Here is a 22,030-nt window from a genome sequence, read left to right on the forward strand (position 1 = left end):
ACATCGAATTAAATATTTATTTAATGCAGAGTTCTATTGATTAATACCCTTTAGCTATTGATAAAGGTCTTGGCACTGTATATTCCATACAAATAAACCCATCTCATATTTTGGGACATAACACCAAATGTAACCTCCTATATAAATACACATCAACTACAAAATCTACACGAGGAAAGATGGCATATCTTTCCTAGTTGTTTTCTCCCATCAATATCAATCTCTAGGGTAATCTTTGGTGAAGTTCTTTGGTGAAGTTCTTTGGTGAAGTTCTTTGGTGAAGTTCTCCACTTCCGCGGCATGTTTTCATTAATATAATTTTAAGGTATATCGTAATGTTAAGAGACTTTTGTCTGCAGGATTATTTCTAAGCTAACTCAATCAATTTGGTTCAAATTCAATAAGAATCTTGCTCTCATTTCAACTTAGTGTGACATTTTCTCGTCAATTCTTGTTGATGAAAGGGAGGTCACAAACTTGATCAAAAGATGCTAACCTCATGAGTAGTAATATATATAGATAGCATGATGTGGAAATGAAGAGATATTTTTTATTTATATATTGACATGTTTTCTTGAATAAAATTTAGGATTCTTAGGTACACTCTCAATGGTGATTTGGTAATGGGCTAAATTTGAGTAGAAGTAGAAGTTTCACATCATACGATTTTGGGAATGTGATTATCCCATGAGCTAGTGATGTTAAAAAATTAATTAATGAAGACAAGGAGATAGACATCTAAATGTAGATTTACAAAATTAATTATAATCCATAGTGATAAGAATGACTAGTGTTGCCAACGAAATAGCCTCAGTATGTTACTTCTCAGGTTCAAATCATGGCAGCATCAATATCTGGTGGCACATCATTCCATACTACTCACTCTTCTGTCTTCCAATACGACTAAAGAATAAAAAAGATGAACAACTATTGTCAAATAAAATAAAATAAAATAAATATTGTTCCAATACGACTAGTGTCAAACAGAGCCATAATAGGCCTGACATGCTGCTGAACGAGGAAAAGGACTCGACTAGGCTCAACTCAAGATACGGTCTGAACTTGATACAATCTGCTAGTTGATCATCCCACACTCAAAGTTCGTTAATTGGATAATTTAAAAGTTGTACCGATTGGTAGGCATCTTTTAACATGAGGTAATTGGATAGACTCTAATTTTAAATAATTATTATAGAGAAAATTATTTGGTTGTTTAGTAGTTTGGTAATTCGGTTCAACAGCTTGACTCAATTGATAGCTTGATGGTACGTGCAGTTGGCTTGAAATAAATTTTGGCAGTGTTTAATTCATAATAATTGTTCAGCAACGTATATAACTTAAAATTTAGACTAGATAATTTACTATATCGTAACGTAGAGTCGATCTTAAATTAATTTGAGTGTAAGGACAAAAAATAGAGAGGAAAAGGGGCGGAAAGAATTGTAAGATTTTTTTCTTATGTTGAATAACTTAATACACTAAAATTAGATAAATTATAGGTAGATGGAGTTAACATTTTATATAGAGGCTAAAGGGATAAAAATTTAAGTATAGAAATGAGTTATTAAGGGCTCAAAATAAGACTATCTACTATTAAAAAAATTCTACACACACTCTGTCATATTGATCTAATACTCCAGCGGCATGTCATCTATCCTTAAAGGCACCAAGTGACTAATTTAACTCTCATAAAATTGATAATAGCTGCAATAACTTGGCTCTGTCCACTCACAGTCCAGCAACAGTCCTCAGCCAACTCTGCTCATAAATTTGAGTGTCTCTTCATCAACAAAGCTTGCAAGTAAGTCCCAAAAAAAGAAACCACTCAATTCACTCAAATCTTAGCTTTACTGTGCTGTGCAGTGTGAACCTCATACTCTTTATTTTTGAGGTGTCTCTCTAAATTATGTGTCTCTTGTTTGATTAGTCACAACAACAAGTTTAGGTTTTAAACTTAGTTGAGCACAAAGTTTAGGTTTAGCCGAATTTTGAAGAGGCCGTGACACACCCTGATATAAACCCTTCCATATCGGAGAAGATACCGCCGCCTCCTCCCGCTGTTCCAAAGGCGTCGCCTTTCCTTCCAACTCCCACCTCGCTTGGTTCCAACCATCTCCCTTCTTCACCCTCTGCGGAGCTCCGCGCCGTGCTTAGAGGTCGGGGACGAGGGCGAGAACCGACATCTTTCTTTCCTACCTTGTCGCCGGCATGGTTGGTCTCTTTGACTTCCATCTTTGCACCGATTTGGAGGAGAATGTGGAGGATAGTTTCAAAATCGTGCCTTTTTTTGTTGATGTTCTTAATTTATTTCTTCCTTTTGTTGCAACTTCGATTTGGTGAAGGAAAACCCATTAGTGTAGAATCAAAATCTCAACTTTTTCGTTTATTTTTTTCATCAATTATATGTCTCTTGTGGGATTCTAGGGGCTCGTTAGCGTCCTTCCACACCTCGTTGGTTCCATTGGCTGTCTCTTTAAGTCTCTTCCTTGTTTACACCTTTGAGTTATTGGATAACGTGGAGAAGCCTCATCTTGGTGTTTTGGGATTCGTTAGTTTCTTTTATCCATGGAATCTCTAGTAAAGGAAGTTCGTAACTTTTTTCTTTTCTTTCGAGATATCAACTACAAAAAACCAAAGTCTTTTCCATTACTGGGCAAGAGGATGTTGAGGAGACTTACATCATGGTGTACTGTAGCGTAGCCTGGTAAGTGTTTTTATTGGTTTTGGTTCCTTGGGCAAATGAACAGAGGGGTTTGGTAAGTGTTTTTTCTTCTTTGATATTTTCTACTAGTTTAATTTGTTCTACCTTTGTTTGGCTCGGAGTAAGTCCTCCTGTATAATATTTTCTGTTGGAATCTGGAGTGTCCCACTTGACTTTTATACTCACTAGCTGTGGTTTGGGCTTTCTTTTTATTCTTGTAATATAATTAATCAGAATGGTTAAAGTGGAGAAGTGCGTCTATTTGTGTTGTGTGATTGTCGTACTCCTCAAGTTGAAAGGGGAGTTTTATAGAATGACTATACGTTCGGCAATTCTTATGGATCAGAGTGTTGGGCAGCTAGAGACTAATATATTCACCAAAGGTTGAGTATAGCTGATCAAAATGAGGATGTGAAGGTGGTTTATGTGGTGTTTCTAGAAATTACTCTCTACCAACCTTTTGGTCTGCACAATCATTACTGTGCGCATGAAAAAAAAAAAATCTGCTTCACACCGTTAATTTTCATTCTTATGAAAAAAGAAGATGATGTCTTAGTTCTTTTTCCTTGGGTTTTTAAGCCTTTGTCGGTAAATCATGTACTGTAAACTTTAGGTTTAAATTTAGGAAATATTGTAGAACTTCTATAGCCATTGGTTGTGCGTAGGGATCCTTGGGATGAGTTTTTCTGGATATCAATAAGCAGCTAATGGCTAGAGAAGCGGTAAAACTCTTCTCAGAATTTCAACATAAAGGTTCATGCATCTGGGCATGTCACACGCACGCATGTCATGCATGCACACACACGCACCCAAGCACGCTACCGTATGTTAGTTATATTCAAATTAAAATGAATTACTTTTCAATCATTTTCCCATCTTCTGGAATGATGCAAATTAGCCAAATCAGACATTGATGTGCTCCTTTACGTTTCTTATCTTCAACTGGTGCTTCTGGCGAAAATTTCTGCTGTGGAAGTTCTTGCTAAGCACATGATGAGAAGCCTATAGTGGAAGCTCGCATCTCTGATGATAAAAAGTGAGATTGGTTTCCTGCTGACCAGATATTTTCCTGCTGTTCAGGCAATCTTCTTGGATCTTTCAAAGCTAGTATCTTCATATATTTGTGCATATTAATACTATGGGAGGAACTTATTACTTTCAATATTTGTCAGGTTATGCACAACTGACTCTGCATTAACTATTAAATTTTCCTGGAAGATTGATTTCTTGTACTTGACAAGGTTTTGTGAAAGAGACCCAGTCTTGGTTACAAACTTTTATTTCATGTGTACTAGGATTAAGCTGGAAGGAGGAAGGGTGTCCTTGTGCACAAGGCTCTCACTAACGAGGGGTCTGACATGAGCAACTCTCACTAACGAGGGGTCTGACATGAGCAAGATGTTCACTTTAATAGCTTTTATTGGGTGTCTTTAATCTTTGCACAGTAGATGATGAATCTCAGTACTTGATGTTGCCATCTATCCTCAAGTATATAGAAGAAGTAATGTATGTGTAAAACCACATACATAACTGCAATTAGCAAAACAAAAGAATGCTTTTGGTTTTGTTGTCTTATCTTCTTATAGTGTTGGGTTTCTCGTCTAACTCTTGTCTGTGTGGTGGTTAATAATTCAGGAATTGAGCATGGGACATACCAGACTCTTCATTTAGGTCGTGTTATATTGAAGTGTAGCCGAACTTTGCTAATGGATGAAACAACTCCCTCAGTACGTTGGCAAAACGATGATTTAATTAAGACGATTGTCAAGAAAACTTCTTAGCTCATAATAGTATGAGCATTGCAATACTCTGATCACTTTGGTGGTAGATGCAGGTCAGTTTTTTCCCTTCCCTTTCCTTTCCTCATTTTATTGCCAATGAAAAGTGCAATACTCTTTTACTGGAACTAGGAATAGCAGAGGAATTCGACCCACCATCAAACTTGATCAAACGCCCATTTTTTGTGTCAGTGGGTGAAGGCTGAAGAGTGCACCATGAGGTCTTCTGATATATATATAGTGCAACATGGTCATGCTGCATTTTGTTTTAGATTTACTGGTTCAACCCAAGTAAACAAAAAGAAAAAAACAAACAAAAAAAAAAAAAATTCAGAATACAGCAGTTCGATTTGCTGCTCTAGGAACGAGTAATATATAACAACTGTTTCAGCATATGTTGTCTGTGATTCTAAGTTGCAAATCTAGCATTCTAAGATTGTATGCAAGAAATTTGTATTATAGGTCTCCACTGGAACACTCAACCAAACTCAACCAGTACTTATTTTTTACTTGGTTAAAACACTGAGAAAAGGAAATAAAAAAAGCAAAGTAACATACATCACAAGTTCTCTTTGCTGGGTGGGGGGGGTAGAGTCGAAGTATTTTATATATATTAGAGCTACAACATCCACTTAGGGAGTAGAAGCATTCCCCTTAGCACTTGACCTCTTTCAATCCATAAGCGAAGTACAAAAATGTGGGGTCTGTAGCTCCCTCCTTGTAGTATGCAAATACTAAGCTTCCATCGTCATGCATGCTCTCACCCACAAAACTGCAACAAAAGAATTCGAGCCAGTCAGATATATTGCATGTCGAAATAGTGATTCTTTTTCTAAATTTTATGTTTTCATGAGCACTACATCATCGAGATCATCAACAGCATCCAAAATATGGCATCCAGAGAACCTTTGCATGAGGAAATAAACAGAACTTACAATTGTAGATCACTGAGTTTTGAAAGCAAGAACTTCGTAGCTGCCTCTATATGCTTTTTGAAAACATTCTGCTGCTCCTCGTCAAGTTTGGGAGTCAAGTTCTTTATGTATCGTTTCATGAAGGTTACAAACTGCTTCTTGTCAAAGGCAGGTTGTTCCTGTGAGAGAAAAAAAAAGGTGTTCATCTATTAGAAAGAAAAGTATGAAAGCTTTACATGACCCATATTACATATAACAATTGTACCCATGATCCAGATTAAATAGAAAAGAAGAGAAATCGTTTCAGGTCAAAAGAAAAGCAATAACCTGAAGCCTGAAGGTGTCAATGATATCGACTACTTTTTGTGCCTGATCATTGACACCCTCATCTTCTTCAGCACCTTCTGCAGAAGGGTTTGCACCAATGTCTACGTCAACAGCTCCTTGAACCACCCACTGCACATCAGATTAGTGATATTAGCTATCTGACTTTAAAAAAAAAAATCATATTCAATTCAGAGTTATCAAGTACCAAATTAATGGGGCATGACATGAAACATTCTGCCATTTGGTAAAAAAATGACCATCAATATCAAATGCAACAAAGATTAAAAAAAAATGCAATACATCATTACAGAGGCACCAACCTTGCCCTCAACTTCCCATAGCATCCCATTTTCAAGTTCCTCGTATGGAAACGAGTCCGACAAAAGCTCATCACCTGTCAAATGGAAGAAACATGGAATTATAAATCTTTTTTTGATAGAGATCAATATAAACTGATGTTATGTAGTTCATAATCAAGAATACAAATAGCAAGGACAACTCGAGAGTTCTTGCATGCCATAGACCAAGCAAAGCCTCCTAATGTAAAGAGGCCATTCTTTGTTGCAGGAATTGTGTTTGAATAACATATGAACAAAAAGAAAGGGTTAGACTATTATTATTATATGAATTTAGTAGCTTACACTCGAGAGTTTTCTTTTTTCTTTTTATCTCCAAATTATAAACAAGTATGCGTGGATGAAAGATATGAAGCTTTACAAGAAAACAGGCGAGACGAGATTTAATTATGCTACTGAGTCTTCAAACAGAGGGAAACAAACACGTCCCAGGAATATCTAGTGATAATTTTGTCAATGCCTAGCTTGAACACAAACATATCCAACTACTCATTGAAAGAGAAGAGGATCAATGAAGAGTGAGCACTCCCAATTACGTCACAGATAGGAAAAAAAAATCTCTATCATAAACTATTCAAACCAGCAGCAGTAGAGAACCACAGAAAAACAAATAGAAGGACCACTAATTCTATCTCTAAGTCATCCGAGATCAGAACTTCTCTCTAGATATAAAATTACTCAACCAAAAACCACCGAATTGTACCCAAAAAAATACGGATTGTTAATGATTGGATTCATTGGAACACCAAATATCAAAGGGAAAACAAGATTCAACTAAACAGAAAATATACATATATAAAGAACAAATATCTGCACCATACCAGTGAGAACATCCTGGTAGACAATCATGAAGACTCGTCGAAGGAAACCCTAGCCCAAAAAGTTCCAAGGAGAGGGAGAGAGGGAGAGAGAGAGAGAGAGAGAGAGAGGGAGAGAGAGTGGGGGGTAATAGACTAAGGAGTCACTTTATACGCGAAGATCACGGTGCGATGTTCCGCCGGGTGTCTTACAGGGAGACCAAATGAGACTCGAATTCTTGTAGATCTGACAGCTGACGTCGGTCAAATCTTGTAGTACATATATTAAGTATGGCAATCCTGTTAAAAAGAAGGATTAGTTTTCTGAATATAACCCTTTTTTAAAAAAAAATAATTCAAAAGCCCGAATAAGGAGGTCAACTTAATTAGATTGATCATGATAGAAGTCAAATCTCCTGCAATTAGGTGATTTTTTTTTATTTTTAATTATTTATGAGCTCGAATGGTAGATATAAATCGGATAAAAAGTCAACCATTTTTAAATATAGAGATATTTAGACTTCATAAAATTTTAATTAATATAGTAAACTATCTGATCTAAATTTTAAGTTATATGTGTCACTGAATAATTACTCTGAATTAAACCCTATCAAAATTTACTTTAAATTGTTGCGCTAACGAACTGCTCATAAATAATTGAGGAGAAAAGTTTTTAGCTTTGTTTATAAATTATGATATTATGATGCGGTGTGCGGATGGGATGGGGAATAGGAATAAAAGTGGAGGCATAAAGGAAAGCCGGAGTAAATAATCGAGGCTTTTGGCAAGGAAATAATTCCCCCTATAGAACTTTATTAGAAAGTAGTGTGGAATAAAGGTATGTGCCTAAACAAATGGCTTAGCGTTGAATATTACCAGTCCAAAGAAAAATTCCCAAGAATAATGTAACGTTCACCGTACACATCGCATTAATATGGATCTACACCATGAGTAAATCATCAAGATCATATACAACCATCTAGTGATTCAGATCTTCTCAAAGAACAACCGAAATATAATGAATAAATTTAACATTGGCTGAGTCGAATTTTGAATATTTCAGTTGTTGCAAACATCAATATTTTGCTGCTACTTCCAGTCAAGGTTCAACAAAGAAAGGAAGAAAGAAGCTGAAGGTCTCAAGATTGCTTGTTAAATTGAAGCACATAACATTTACTCCTTTCTCTACAGTAAAGCTGAAATTTCGATGTAAACACCTTGCACAAGTATTTAGGGAGAACACAAGTAACTGTGTACTGAAGAAAAAGGTGGAATTAGACAGCAAGACATGAGTAACATGAAGATCCTAGAGTGCAAGGAAAAAAAAAATCCACACATGTTGCAAATTTTGCAATGCCTTCAAACACAGCCGGAAAAATCATAGATTTAATTACCTCAATTGTTATTAACCCACTTGGGGAGAAAAAGGGGAAAAAAGAAAAAAGAGTTACAGTATCCCTTCTGTGCTCCATGGGCCTGTTCCAGCCCTTCAAGAATCATGCAGTGCCAAAACACATGAAGCAAAAATAAGAGAACTTTGCAAGAAATAGCGCTAAAAGAACTCAACCGAGCCTTACAAATGGCTGCTTGAAACAACCATTCATTATTCTCTAAGCCAAGGTGCTTGAGCAGATACCCATTCACATATTTCGCCTTCTTTGAACCACAGAGCTGTTGAAAACAAGCATGTTGATGTCAAACATCATTGAAAATGATATGGATGAGGACCACATATTGTTCAGTTTAAGAAAAATAACAAAATAAACATTTTAAAATTTAAACTTAGTGAACAAAATGTTCAAAATCTCTGCAGCATTATCAGTGGCACCAGCAGCATCACAATCTTTTATATCCAAGTTAAGTGGCCTGAAGTCCAATTCTTACAAGGTTGGGTCAGTTAGTTCTACACGGTCAATCCGAAAATAAAAGGCCTGTCAATATCCAGGCTGTGCTTAGGTGAGATGCGTTCCACTTGCCAATTTGACTCGGCCCTACAAATTTATATCTTAATTTACTCCAAACCTAAACATGCCAAGTACCAAACTTTTTGAGCTGTAATATAAATATATTCCATGGAAGTGGTAACTTGTTTCTAACACTAAGATAAAATAAGACAAGTTAACTCTCCCAGTGATGATTAGATAAATGATGAGATATTAAAGCTTCATTTAAATCTCATACATGCTTCCACAAAAAATAATGGAGAAGCACTTGGCTATCAGAATGCTAATATACATCCATAATTAAGTGAGCTTTTCATAGTTCTTCACAATAAAAGATTAGAAGCCAAATAACCTATTTCCAATTGAAGTTAAGCAACAGGGGCACTTTGAAAATGAGAAGTATTTCAGTTTGCATTACAGCTCAAACTTACATAAATGTAGATACTGAACTGATGAAGTACTAGAATCAAGGTAGATCAAGCTTAGTCAACTAGTACTAGGTTTTGACAGTAATTAAAAGTTGCTGATACAATAACACTATAAGTATTTTAGGAGCATAAGAACTTTGTGGCATGGTTTTCTGCAGAAGCTTTTTGGAAATACAGTGTTAATTTGAGAAAAAACAGTGTTTTCTGGGTTAGCAGCACTGATAAAGTATATGCGGTTTTTGCACACACCAGTACTAAAATATTGTATGACTTACCAATTTCGCGCTGACCATTCTCAGGGCTATCGCTTCCATGAACAACATTTCTGCAGAGAAGGTCAATGCACAATTACTTTTATTGTAACATATGGCACCCAAAAACAAATTGTGACAGCAGTTGACACAATTATATGGAGAAAGAAGTTTCACCTTCCTGTCTGAACAGCTAGATCTCCTCTTATAGTTCCCGGCTCAGCTTGAAGTGGATTTGTAGCTCCTATGAGCTTGCGAGCTGATGCAACGACACCAACACCCTCCCAAGCCTTGCAGGTGACAGTTAAAAGTCATTCACCGTAAAAATGAAAAAGGTAAATTGAACTTAATAGTCAGTAAATGTGCATACTGGTGGACGTCACTTTACAACTTCCTGCTAACTAACAGATACAGTAATACAAGATGCTTACCATGCAAACAACTGGACCAGAAGTTATGTAATCTATCAGCTTAGGAAAGAAAGATTTTTCCTTCAGATCCTTGTAATGCTCCTGTGCATCAAAAGTTATGTAAGAAAGTACTACTGCCAGAAAATTAAAATATGAAAAGCTTTCCCATTACCCAATTCATTCACTAATGCAGAATATTTGCAAATAAGGAATTTTCCATCTCATTGTGGTTCTACAGTCTTTTCAATATTTTTAGATCGAACCTTGCATTTTTCATCAAATCACAAAACAGTGCGAGTGACCCTTACATTTGTCATTATATTTCTGTAGAAACCCTAAAGTAGGATCATTAACTGCTATAGCGTATTACTTATACCATAAACAGTAAAAGTAACAAAATTTCAAACACAAGAACATTTTTATGACCAGATGTACATTGTTCAGCTAAACAGAGTTTAACTATCAACTTCAAGTGTATACTATTATCCAAGTCTTTAATGGCTAATTGGGTGTGAAATATCTTTCATAAACAATTTACTTCATCAAAATGAAAACATAGAGCACCACCACACTATCTTCACATGGCATATTTGTAGAACAATCCAAGTCTAAGGCTGAACATGAAATGTCATCTTTCTGTACACTTTAAAGCAGTTTCATTTGAAAAGGAGAAAAGTTATCTCCTTTGCATTTACTTTGTGAATCCGGATGTAGCTCAATAAACAAACCTCAGCCAATTCCTTGGGGCAATGAAAAAGCTTCAAACCCTTCAGCAAAAAACCCTTCTTCTCGAAGCGGGAAATAATCTCTCCAACCTACAAGCCAAACAGAGACAGAACAAATTACAAATACTAGAAAATATCAAAGTAACTACACTTGCCAAACCCCTTTATTCATTTGCTTAAGGAACCAAAGCCAGTGAAAACAAGTGTAAGGAGGCAATACCAAGCCACGCTGGACTCCGTCGGGTTTCACCATGATGTAAGTCTCCTCAACCTCCTGCCCAGTAACGGAAAAGACTCTGTTACTTTGCAATTTAAATTTCTAATAAAGAGAAAACTTATGGACTTCCTTTACTAGGCATTCCTTTGTTAGGCATCCTGGAATTCCGAGATGAAGGTTAAAACTAAAGCACAATTGAGATATTGATTCTACCCAAATGGGCTTCTCTACATTATCCAATAACTCAAAGACGTAAACAGGGAAGGGAACGGAGAGATTCTGGACAGAATCAAAGAAGAACTGGATGAAACTAATGAGTCCCTAAATTCCCATATGAGACAAATATGGCCGGTAGAAAACATCTAAGAAAAGGTGCAATCTTGAATCTACCCAAATGGTTTTTTTTTTCTCCACATTATCCTCCAAATAGGAGGAGGGAACAGGGGGGGTAGAAGTTAGATACCAACCATGGCGGCGACGAGGTGGGGAAGGAAGATGTTGGTTCTTGTCCTGGTCCTCTTGGAACGATGCTGAGCTCCGCGGAGCGAGAGGAAGGGAGATGATTGGAACGCAGCGAGGTGCGAGAGGGAAGCAAAGGCGACACCTTTGGAACAGCGGGAAAAGGCGGCGGTATTCCTCGGAGATGTGGAGGGTTTGGATAGGAGACATGGGCCTCTCCCAAGCACAAGCAGAGCATCCATCTCTCTCTCTCTCTCTCTCTCTCTCTCTCTCTCTCTTCTTACCGGATTGGACTTGATAGAGAGGTGTGGACTGCTTGCTTGTAGGTACAATTCTAGTGTTTCGGGGTAGGTATGGAAAATGCTTTGTGTATATGTCCGTAATTGTGTTTCATATGATGTGTATTGAGATTTTTCTGTTCATTTTGATATTTGAATTCGTATATGAATCTAAATAGTCTTTGTGGAGATGAATGTAAATGAAGAATCATATCTTAATTAATATTCAAGTATAATTTAATTTAATATATCACAAAAATAGTGGTGAAAAAGACTTTTTTTTATATATGTGTATTTTGCTAAAAACCACAAACACGTGGAAAATAAAAGCCGATTAATTTCTTCCTTGCAATACCATGACAGATATTAAACCATATCATTAGGTTTAGGAAAATAATAAAATTGAACTTTGAAACCAAAAAATAAGAAAAGGAAATCCAAATGCTACTAAAAAAAGAATTCAAGTGAGTAAGTGGAAAATCGAGCAAGAGCAGTGAAATTCGAGGCCGAATAGACATCCAAACACATCATAATGCTTTTTTTTAATAGTATTTCTGCATAATTTATATAGATAACACACATGATTGTAACACCCCCTTCCCACCCAAAAGAAAAAAAGAAAATAAAGAAAATAGAGAGGGTGGGGGGGGGGGGGGGGCGACGGCGGACAGGGCACATGCTCCCACAAGGCAGGCTGGGCCATCTAACTCGAGCTCTTTGGTTCGAGCTTGGCTTAACCTAACCTGATCCTTTTTAGGTCTGATTGGGTTTAGCCCAGCCCGAGCTTGATCTCCTCTAGTATAATTCGATACTTTGTAGGCCTTTCCTTCTCTTATTTCCTTCTTGTCTTTGTTTTTTTTTTCTCTTCGCTGCCTTTTAAGTATAGAAAAATAGTGCCAACCTAGTATTTTGTCGAGAGCTCTCTAGGATTAGTGCTCGCCCCGAAGCAAGTCGGGATTAGTGTGATATTACTTATCATCAAGAAATTTTAGCAAATTCAGGCATATGGTTTATCAACCCTTGTTGTTATCGCTTGATGTGATGTATTATAATTTAAATAATCTTTTGACATAATAGTCTGTTTACCATAGTGACACATGTTTGTTTAATATATTGTCTGACACACTATTATTATTTTGATTGTTATGCTTCATTAGCATGTTTAGACATGATAACACCCCTTACTATTTTATTTTGCTAGTCGTGTTTTATCTTATCATGCCACTAGCACACGAGCATAATCATAAAATGAGTGATCTTTACGGTTCGATAGTACCAGACACCTCCACAACTAAAATTAGAGGCAAAAATTATTTATATTATTATATAGTAGGGCTTATGTCCGAGGTCTTAGTCTACGGATCCTAAACAATCAAGCAGTCATTTCGCTGGGCGATGAGCGATTCTCCTTTGATCGATGAGAGTCAACGTTTTAGATCATCTAAGAGATAGCAAAAAAGAATAGGATAATGTAGACCAAATGGTATACGATGATGTAGGGTGAGGGCATTCTTGAGCAACAACTCATAATTTGTCGTATGGTGGAGCAAATGAGCCAAGAACTTAGAGAGCAATGTCGATATTTGATACTGACTCATGTGTTTGGCTTATGATTATGGTCCCTAGTCTGCGATGGCGAATGACTAGTCATGTTGTTTGCTCGGTGACAGGCAGACAATTCTATCCCTAGGGTCTACCCTTCTTTAGATGTCTTTATGATTGTTGAGCATGGGTGTTGATGGCCGAGGGTCTGTGTAGGAGGTGCACCACACATAAGTGGTGGATAGAGTTAGAGGGAGTCATGTTGAATCATGCTAACCAAATACATGACATACATGTTTTATTTTATATTCATGATGATTAGTTGCATAGTTTTGCATGCATTCTTCATGCTGAGTGTATTGTTATCTATAATACTAGACTAGTGATAGTGCAACTTGTTGAGTGTTAAACTCATTTCGTGTTGATATATAATACAGATTGATTAACATCATAGTGAGATGCTTGCTAGTAATTTATCTTGTAGGGTGTAAAATCCCTTTTCTTTTGTGCTTCTTTTTGTAGTTTATTATTTCCTTATTGTATCTTACTTTTAGCATGCACTTTTATAAAAGGGTTTATGCTCTTACGGTTTCACAATTACATATATATAATAGTTGTATATACATAATAAATCAAGTATAAAGTCATATGTCTATAGTAACAACAAGGGAAAAAATATCACTCTAAAAGAAAAGAGGGAGAGGGAGTTGGGCTGCAGGGAAGCGGAACGACCATTGGTGGTCACTCAGCAGTCAGCCTCTTGTAAGCAACTCGGTTCTTCAATGACCCTTGGTTTGATAATGAGGGAGAACGAGAATGTTAGAGAGTAATAGATATAAAAGAAGAGGGAGGAAAGTTTGCCAACAAGGGAGAGTCGGCGACAACTCTTCCCTGCGGTCTATAGCTCGTGGTGATACTAGAGAGAGAGTGTGTGGGAGTGAGAACAAGAAAGTTTGAGAGAGAATAAGAGAGTTTGAGAGAGAGAATGAGAGAGTTTGAGAGGTGGTGGGGAGGGGAAGTGGTAGAGATGGGGCTAGTCGCCTAGGGTCTGTGGCACTCCTACTGAGTGTCACGGTTTGCATGGTACAATATTGTGCCATGCAACCCAATATTATAATTTTTTTCTTGGGTTACTAGTTTGAAAGCTGCATTTTGCTTTTATTATTTTTTGGGGTCTTCTTCAATTTTTTATGGTATGTTGTTGAACTCCTAATCCCCACACAACTCACGGTGAAAAACCCTTCTAGGAGGCATGTGGCGGGATCGGATTATTACACAATTTTTTCACTACTTTTAATGCATGTCTTAGCTAATATAAAAACTTATGTTTTGTCTATTGATATCTCATAATTTACATAAATGATATATATAATTTTTTATTACTTTTTAATATGTTTTTTGTCTAATATATAAAACATACTTTTTATAAGATCTTTGTACATAATTTACTATTTTCAATATATACCTTGGCTAGTATATTTTGAAGTCTTTGTGCATAATTTGCATTGGCGTTACATAATAATATTTTATGAAACTATCTTCTAGGATTGTTAGATAAAATTATTCTAGAAAAGAAAGAGCATTTGTATTGCTATTGATGAATAATAAAAGAAGATTTTGGTAATAAAATATATGAAAATTATATGAAGTGATATTTGTCATTTTTTACATTCTAAAATGAAAATATAACGTAGAAATAGAGAACTTCACCAAAGGCAACCCTAAAAACACGCATCGATGTGAAGTGAACAAAATATATTAATAGTTGTAAATTACTTTGTGGTTTTATTACAATATTAGGTAACTCGGTACCTAAACAAAAAAGAAATTAAAAAAACGTAACGTCTTATTCTTTGGTGGCAAACCGGAGAAAGTCAACAACATACTGCTTTTCGACGAAAATCAAGCGAAGGCTTGGGCGAGATCCAATGTAATACTGCATTGCTTCCCAAATTTCCCCATCATCCCCATCAGCTGCTCTTTCACCTCCCCTTCAAAATCCTTGCAGCCGCCGTAGCACTTCTCGGTGTCTGCGACGACCGTCATCACCCAGCCCATGGTGTCTGTCATGGCCTTCATGTCCATTCCCGCCATGGATACGTCGAGCTTCTCGACGGCATTCTCGAAGCTATTGGAGCAGGTGCTAAGACACTGCCAGAGGGCCTTGTCTTTGACGCCCGTGTTCAAGGTTTGTGAGATGTGGGCGGCGACGCCGGTGCCGACCTCCACTGCCACCTTAAAGGACATGGTGGCGAGGCCGTGCAGGTCGGCGCCCTGGCTCTCGGGCTTTCCCGTGAGGGATTGGACGCAGTGGTCGACGTAGGATGTGTATTTGCATGCCTCAGCCAAAGAGATCGGACAGGGAACGGCCGGCGGGGGAGTGTGGGCGAAGGACTGGGTGGCTAGGGAGAGGCAAAGGATGAGGAGAGGGTGAAAATATGCCATCTTTGTTATATAATAAGTGAGAGATCTCGATGGGAGTTATTCTCTTTTAGATGTATGCATAGGGAGGAGTTCACGTACATGTTTATATAGGAAGATTGTTTGGTCTACGTTTAACGTTGCGATACAATGAGAGGATGTGGTGGAGAGAGATTGGTGCTGCATGGGATTGCATGGATGGAGGAGATAAAACAAGAGACTTGGTCAGTGGGTATTAAACTTCAGCTTTGAGACCCAAAATATGGGAGAGTTTGCATGCAAGCTAAATTCAAGCTGAGCCAAACCTTTCAACTAAAAGCAAAGCCCTGTTAAGAAGCTATTAATCGGAATCAGCAGAGCCAACCATCCAAACAGAAGCAACAAGCCAAGCCATGAATAAATGAAAGAGTTTTTAACCAGTCTGCTAAACTTTTAGAAAACATTTGACACCATGCTTTTATATCCATTAGTGCCTCTTTCTTCTTTATCTAAAGTTTTTATTGCATACTTTAGCGGTGAACATCGAAAAATATGTTACAGATAACTAATTCTTCTCCCAGAAATCGTGGCAAGACCAAGAAGTAGACACCAGACAGTTAATTCATCATGGAAAACTTGAGTTCTGCAAAGAGACAACCGTACCTTAATTGAGGCTTCATTCAGATTGCTTTGACTGGATAAGGGCCATTCAACTTGCATTCATCGAGGGTTTTAAGCATTTGCTACAATATGTGACAGAGACAAGGACAAATAGCATAAGAGAGAAAATGTCACAGAATTATAACAGAAAACTAGCACCAAAACTTGAATACTAGAGTACTAAAACAAATGAATGAGAAATTTCAAGATGTGACACTCCTGAAAAGGTATACTGAAGATATTAGTTGATCAAAGACTGTCATGCCGGTGTGCAATATGCAGACTATCTATGAGAATTAAGCATGTATGCAATATATCAACTTGATGAGAATCATGCCGGTATGCAACATCATGAGCTAAGTTCAGGCGGGAGGACACAGACTAGGTGAGGCCCTGCTGGATTGCATCATCACCAACATCAGGCAAACCTAGTTGCGGTGGGCGCATGTATCTGGACACCAGCTGCACAAATGTAACTATGACATCTTTCCTCGAACCTGCAGTTCTGCTACTATTACAACTATGTGTGCAATTCACATAGAAAAAAAGACAAAAGAGAGTGAAGACGGAGATGGAAATGAATCATAATACAGGCCTTGTGTTTTTGACGATGATGCATGTCCTCTTTTCCTCTCAGCAATCATCTAGTTCTGTAGGTTGGCATCAACTTCACAGAGCACCTCATCCTGTCAAGCCAATAGTGCTTAATATTCATCAATTTCAAAGCAAAAAATAGATAGAACAATTATATATTTGTTTGGAAACCTGTTTATGCATGTATATTTGCTAACATATTTTGATTCCCAGAAGCAAAACCAGAAGGTTTATTCACTGAATTTGTTTTGTAAACAGTTGACCTTATTAGCTCAATTTCTGGTGCCTTTTATCTGCTATATGGATGTCTTCCAGTTACAGACTTTATAGTCACTGTGAGGTAGTGGTAAATAAGATGCAAACATCTGATGCCTGGACTTCTATTTCCTAAAAAAGTTACCAACATGCTTCATTACAGGAATAGAGGAATTCATCCAGATAATCTGTGTATGATAATATTTGCAAACCATATGCTTAAAAGTCGAAATGCCGCATATAGTAATTAGGCATTGTCTATAACATGCAGAAACACAGAAAAGAATGACGATAATATATAATCAACTGTAAAACTGCTTGTACATCTTAATTAGGAACAACTATTTGATAAAGAACTTGCCATGAGTAAGTTATTTGCAGGAATCATTGGATAACCAGCATAGTTAAATAATCATTTGAAAAATTATTTGGACTATGTTGTTTATTCAACTAAAAGAAGAGATAGACATATACCTAAATGGAATAATTGTAGACTCTGATCTTAGAAATGTGATTCTGCGATAAAACCTTGAATGGTCATTCAGTTTAACTGGGACACCGTTAAGTTTCCACTTCTCTCATAACAAAGAAAAAACATTGAACAGTAGTTCATCTTTGTTATGCAATCATTAATCAGGAACTCCACTGAAGCTAGCAGCAAAGAAATGAACTTTATGGTATATAATGCTCGGAGACATTCAATAATGTACTGATCCAGTGAAGTACCCTTTTCATGACAGAAGAGCCGCATCCTTCTGACGAACTGCCATTGACAATCATTCACAATAGCATTGAATCTTGTCATGGCTGTCAGATTGTCTGAAAGGGAAAACAAATGGGGAAGCACAGCTCTTGAAATCAACTCAAGATCGACCATGAATGATAAAGCTCCCGATGTAAATATACAAAGACGATCCACTCTCTATATTCTACAAAGATCTAGAAGCATGTTGGGACTTTGCCATCTCCCTCAGGACAGCACCAACAATTGCAGCTTGCTCGAGACATTCAGCTTTATGCAAAGCATCTAGAAGAATAATACAAGTTTTGGCATTGATTCTGCACCCCCTTAGCCGTGTTTCCTCAAATAACCTATATGCATCGATTGCTCTGTTGGCATTGCTCATGCCTTCTATAAGAGCATTAAAGCTAACCGCATCAGGGGAACCACCACTTGCCTTGAACTTCTCAAAAAGGCTGCTAGCCTCTGCTATATTCCCAACCTTTGCAAGCCCTTGGATCATGGTTGTGTATGTGACCACACTGGGAATCAAACCCTGTTTCTGCATTTCTTGCCAGAATACAAAAGCTTTGTTATATTTCTGCACTCGACAAAGACCATTTATAAGGATGCTGTAAGTATAGGTGTTGGGAGCACATTTCATTTCTTTCATCGATTGAAAACAGACAAGGGCTTCATTAATCTCTTCTGCTTTTATCAGAGCATCAATCAGGCTATTCCATGTGTATACATTAGGAGTTAAACCCTTCTGCATCATCTCTTCCATAACTAAATATGCTTCATCTATTCTGCCTACCTTGCCAAACCCATCGATAAGACTGCTGTACAAAACGACATTTATTTCCACTCCTTTTGATTTTGCTTCTTCAAATAGCATATAAGCCTCATCTAGCCTGTCAATCTTTGCAAGTCCATCAATGACAGTTCCATATGTAGAGACAGTAGGTGGCAGGCCCTTCGTATTCATCTCCTCAAGAAGCTGATATGCTTTGTCCACCTTACCTGACTTGCAGAACCCATCAATAACAGTGTTGTAAGCACGGGTATCAAGTACAAGACCTTGTTCTTTCATGGAGTAAAACAATTTGTAGGTTTCTCTAGCATGGCCAGCTTTTGTCAGACCATGGATCAGTATGGAATAGCTTCGAATATCAGGGGAAAGCCCACGAGATTTGATATCCTCAAACAGGGCACGGCCCTTCTCAATTTCACCTGCCTTGAAAACACAATCCATGTATGTGTTGAGAAGTGTGAGATCAGGGGCGCACCCTCGACGATTCATCTCTTTGAAGATTTTGTGTCCATCTTCTTTTCTTCCATGCAGGAAGAAGCTTCTGATCAGAGATGTATACACAACAGCATTAGATTTGTGCCCTGCATCCAACATCCTCTCGAACAGACTATAAGCCTCATCAACCTTGCCCTTCTTGCCCAATCCATCAATAAGAGAACAATATGTCACCGCATCCGGTGTGCAGCCTTTCTGACTTATGCCTTCAAATATTTTGTAGGCTTCATCAAGCTTCTTCGCCTTACATAGCCTATCAACCATAATGTTAACAGTCAACAGATTGGGAAACAAGCCAGCTTTCTCCATGTCATCTTGCATCTTGTAAGCTTCCTCAAGTCTCCCTGTGATACAAAGCATATCAATTATGATGTTATAAGTCGAGAGGTTTGGCTCAGCATCCTTTTTCATATCCTCAAACACATTAAGAGCCTCATCCACTCTCCCTTTCTTCCCAAGGCAAGTGAGAATGGAATTATATGCAACAACACATGGAATGCATCCCTTCTCTCTTAGCCTCTCCAGTAGCTGGTAAGCATCACCAAATCGTCCTGCAGAACCATACCCCAGAATCATCGTATTATAAGCATACGCACAAGGAACACTCCTATCTTGCTCCATCTGCTTAAACAGCTCCTCCGCTTCCCTCAATTTCTCTGCTCTGCAGAGAACCCAAATCATGCTAGTGTAGGACACATCGTCTGGCCTCAAGCCTTGAGCTTTTAACTCGTGAAAGAACTTCCAGGCCATATCCACCTTACCCACCTTGCCGAAACAATCGATACAGACGTTATACAACACGATGTCTGCATTGAACGAGTTGCTCTTCATCTCATCCAACAAAGAGAGAGCCGCGTCAAGTCTTCCCTCTCTCGCAAACACCCGCACCAGTGTCGTGAACAGATGAACGTTAACTTCGTAACCAATCTCCTGCATCTGATGAAACATGGTTAGAGCTAAGTCGGGTTCATGTGCATCCGCAAGGGCACCGATCAAAGTCGTGTATGCTGAGAAGGCCGGGCGGAACTTAAACTTCCGCATCATCTGTATCACATCAGCAGCTTCCTTCAATCTCCTAGACTTGATAAAACTTCCCACTAATTCAATGCACACATTGGGCGACAACCCATGTCCAAGGAGGCTCATCTCCTCCAAGAGCTTCTCCAAAATCTCATACTTTCTACAGCTAGCAATCAACATAAGGAGAGAATTGTATGCTTCAGGAGTATGCGGCTCGCCTCTGATATTTTCTACCCATCGGAAGTAATTCACAGCCAAAATCAGATCTTTAAGTCGCCTCAAGACGCCGACAACGATCTCCGAGCTGGGCTTTTGCTGGAGCAAAGAAAGAGCTCTTTCCATCTCTGGCCCCCAAGGGCCGCCGCAATCTATAATGCGGCAAACTTCATCAACACTAGCTTTTAAGCCGTCCTTTGCTATCCTCTCGCTATGATTGTCTCCGACCGGATCCGGAGGCCTTTCCGAGGAGAAATTCCTACATATTTGCGCAAAGGTCGCATCTTTTTGATCGATCACGCGATTCCTCTCCCATGTAGAGCGACAAAGGAACCGAGGACAAGGAATCCACCTCGTGCGCCCGATAGTAGACACGCAAGCTAGAGCTTTCGAGCCGGAGGACAAGTATCGGATCTTTGCCACCATTGCCATAAGGAGTCAATCAAGCACTAGAAATCGGAAACAGCGGAGGTGGGGAAATCCCAGGAATACGAGGGATGGTCTGGAATTGGAGTCCAAATTTGCGAATTTATGTAGAAAAAAAATTGGTGATTCTTTCACGAAGTCGAGAGAGGGAGGGCGAAACCCTAAACCCTGGTCGAAATCATCGTGCAACCCCGTTCGTTTCCAGATGGGCGGGGTGCCGTAGTCCACAGACATAGAAAAAATTCAATTCGACAACGAATAGAAAAATAAAAATCCCAAACAATATTTTATTTTTCACCAAAAAGCTCTCTGCACTCTTGATTCAACCAATTTTAAGTACGCCCGAGACATTGCTCCGAATAAATTCTCTTTGTTCCCCGAAACAATAGGATTGAGGTCAAGCCTGGGCGCCACTTGCTACTAATAATAAAAAGGAGTTAATATCAATATAACAACATTTATTATGATATAAAATTTAAAAAATTAGTAAACTTGTATCGGAAAATGGTGATCAAACCCCAAGGCTTCCTTAGAGCTCTAAGGAGGCCTCCTTAGAACTTAATTCACATTTTCACATGTCAGCTGCAAACAACTCCCAGGTCTTTCCATTATTTTTTTATTCCAATTGTATAATGTTGACGGGTACAAAAATGGGTATTTATCTTATCTTAATCTGAATCTAATATTTTCTTTTCTAATTTACTCGATTAAAATATAATAAACTATTTCTCTTGTTTATCTAATTAATGTAATAAATATAAAATAAACAATTAGTGTTTCTCATGAATTCTTTGATGCTCTAGAACTTAGATTTTCTTTTTTTAAATACTAGGTGACAATTGACGTTTCCAAAACAGTCATCAAGAACAATACTGAAAGGTCAGTTAGGAGTCAAAAACTCCTCATCCTCCATGCAAGAGGGTCAGTTTTAGTCAAGAATTCCATACACATAGTTGATAAAATAAATACAAGAAATATTCATGAACAGAGTATAGCAATCATACATGAAAAGAGTATAACAATAATACCTGAAAAAGAGCACAACAAATTATTTGCAAGTAGATACTTGAAATGATGTTCTGCAATAATTCCATTAAACTGGTAATTTTGAAATATTCAAGAAGCTCTTAGATTAGCAACCTAAACCACTGGAATTTGCATATAAACACCCTTAAATTTTTAGAAAAGTAAGATTAAACTCTTATGCTAATCACTTGTATAAATTATGTGCACTTTATAATAATAATAATAATAAAATCTGTGCATCTATTATAAAGAATGAGAGCACTCAATTTTACAAGCT

At 37.8% G+C, this 22,030-nt stretch overlaps 4 protein-coding genes, 1 long non-coding RNA gene and 1 other non-coding gene across 15 annotated transcripts; 2 read left to right on the forward strand and 4 right to left on the reverse strand.

The window, feature by feature from the left end:
- Positions 1-1,820: 1,820 nt before the first annotated feature.
- On the forward strand, positions 1,821-5,104 carry LOC140770099 (uncharacterized). Of its 6 annotated transcripts, none has more exons than XR_012106005.1 (3): positions 1,860-3,873; positions 3,997-4,535; positions 4,612-5,104. It is a non-coding gene; the product is annotated as an uncharacterized lncRNA (long non-coding RNA). The 6 variants fall into 6 exon arrangements; XR_012106001.1 differs by having other exon boundaries at positions 1,861-4,207; positions 4,337-4,535; XR_012106000.1 differs by having other exon boundaries at positions 1,821-4,535.
- Positions 3,581-3,763, forward strand: LOC140771537 (small nucleolar RNA snoR127). Its single transcript, XR_012106191.1, has one exon. It is a non-coding gene; the product is annotated as a small nucleolar RNA snoR127 (small nucleolar RNA).
- On the reverse strand, positions 4,951-7,054 carry LOC140770098 (translationally-controlled tumor protein homolog). The gene is made up of 5 exons (XM_073111094.1): positions 6,898-7,054; positions 6,041-6,114; positions 5,721-5,849; positions 5,415-5,572; positions 4,951-5,251 (listed from the first exon to the last, which is right to left on the reverse strand). Exons 1-5 carry the CDS (start codon positions 6,923-6,925, stop codon positions 5,134-5,136), a joined length of 507 nt encoding a protein of 168 aa, XP_072967195.1. The 5' UTR covers positions 6,926-7,054; the 3' UTR covers positions 4,951-5,133.
- A 1,138-nt stretch (positions 7,055-8,192) lies between these two features.
- Positions 8,193-11,630, reverse strand: LOC140770277 (nucleoside diphosphate kinase 2, chloroplastic). The gene is made up of 7 exons (XM_073111375.1): positions 11,315-11,630; positions 10,851-10,904; positions 10,634-10,720; positions 9,927-10,007; positions 9,673-9,785; positions 9,520-9,569; positions 8,193-8,544 (listed from the first exon to the last, which is right to left on the reverse strand). The coding sequence occupies exons 1-7, from the start codon at positions 11,546-11,548 to the stop codon at positions 8,477-8,479; spliced, it is 687 nt and encodes a 228-aa protein (XP_072967476.1). The 5' UTR covers positions 11,549-11,630; the 3' UTR covers positions 8,193-8,476.
- Positions 11,631-14,866: 3,236 nt separating this feature from the next.
- Positions 14,867-21,064, reverse strand: LOC140770177 (uncharacterized). 5 transcript variants are annotated; one of them, XM_073111228.1, is made up of 3 exons: positions 17,510-21,064; positions 16,782-16,872; positions 14,867-16,683 (listed from the first exon to the last, which is right to left on the reverse strand). In XM_073111228.1, the coding sequence occupies exon 1, from the start codon at positions 20,731-20,733 to the stop codon at positions 17,965-17,967; it is 2,769 nt and encodes a 922-aa protein (XP_072967329.1). In that variant the 5' UTR covers positions 20,734-21,064; the 3' UTR covers positions 14,867-16,683; positions 16,782-16,872; positions 17,510-17,964. The 5 variants fall into 5 exon arrangements, with proteins under 5 accessions (XP_072967329.1, XP_072967325.1, XP_072967327.1 ...); XM_073111224.1 differs by having other exon boundaries at positions 14,867-15,873; positions 16,190-16,872; XM_073111226.1 differs by having other exon boundaries at positions 14,867-15,884; positions 16,190-16,872.
- On the reverse strand, positions 15,029-15,571 carry LOC140769858 (cell wall / vacuolar inhibitor of fructosidase 2-like). Its single transcript, XM_073110743.1, has one exon. It carries the CDS (start codon positions 15,569-15,571, stop codon positions 15,029-15,031), a length of 543 nt encoding a protein of 180 aa, XP_072966844.1.
- Positions 21,065-22,030: the final 966 nt, after the last annotated feature.

This window comes from Typha angustifolia, chromosome 11 (assembly GCF_048772165.1).
Source record: "Typha angustifolia cultivar Huaian chromosome 11, ASM4877216v1, whole genome shotgun sequence".
Classification (NCBI taxonomy): domain Eukaryota; kingdom Viridiplantae; phylum Streptophyta; class Magnoliopsida; order Poales; family Typhaceae; genus Typha; species Typha angustifolia.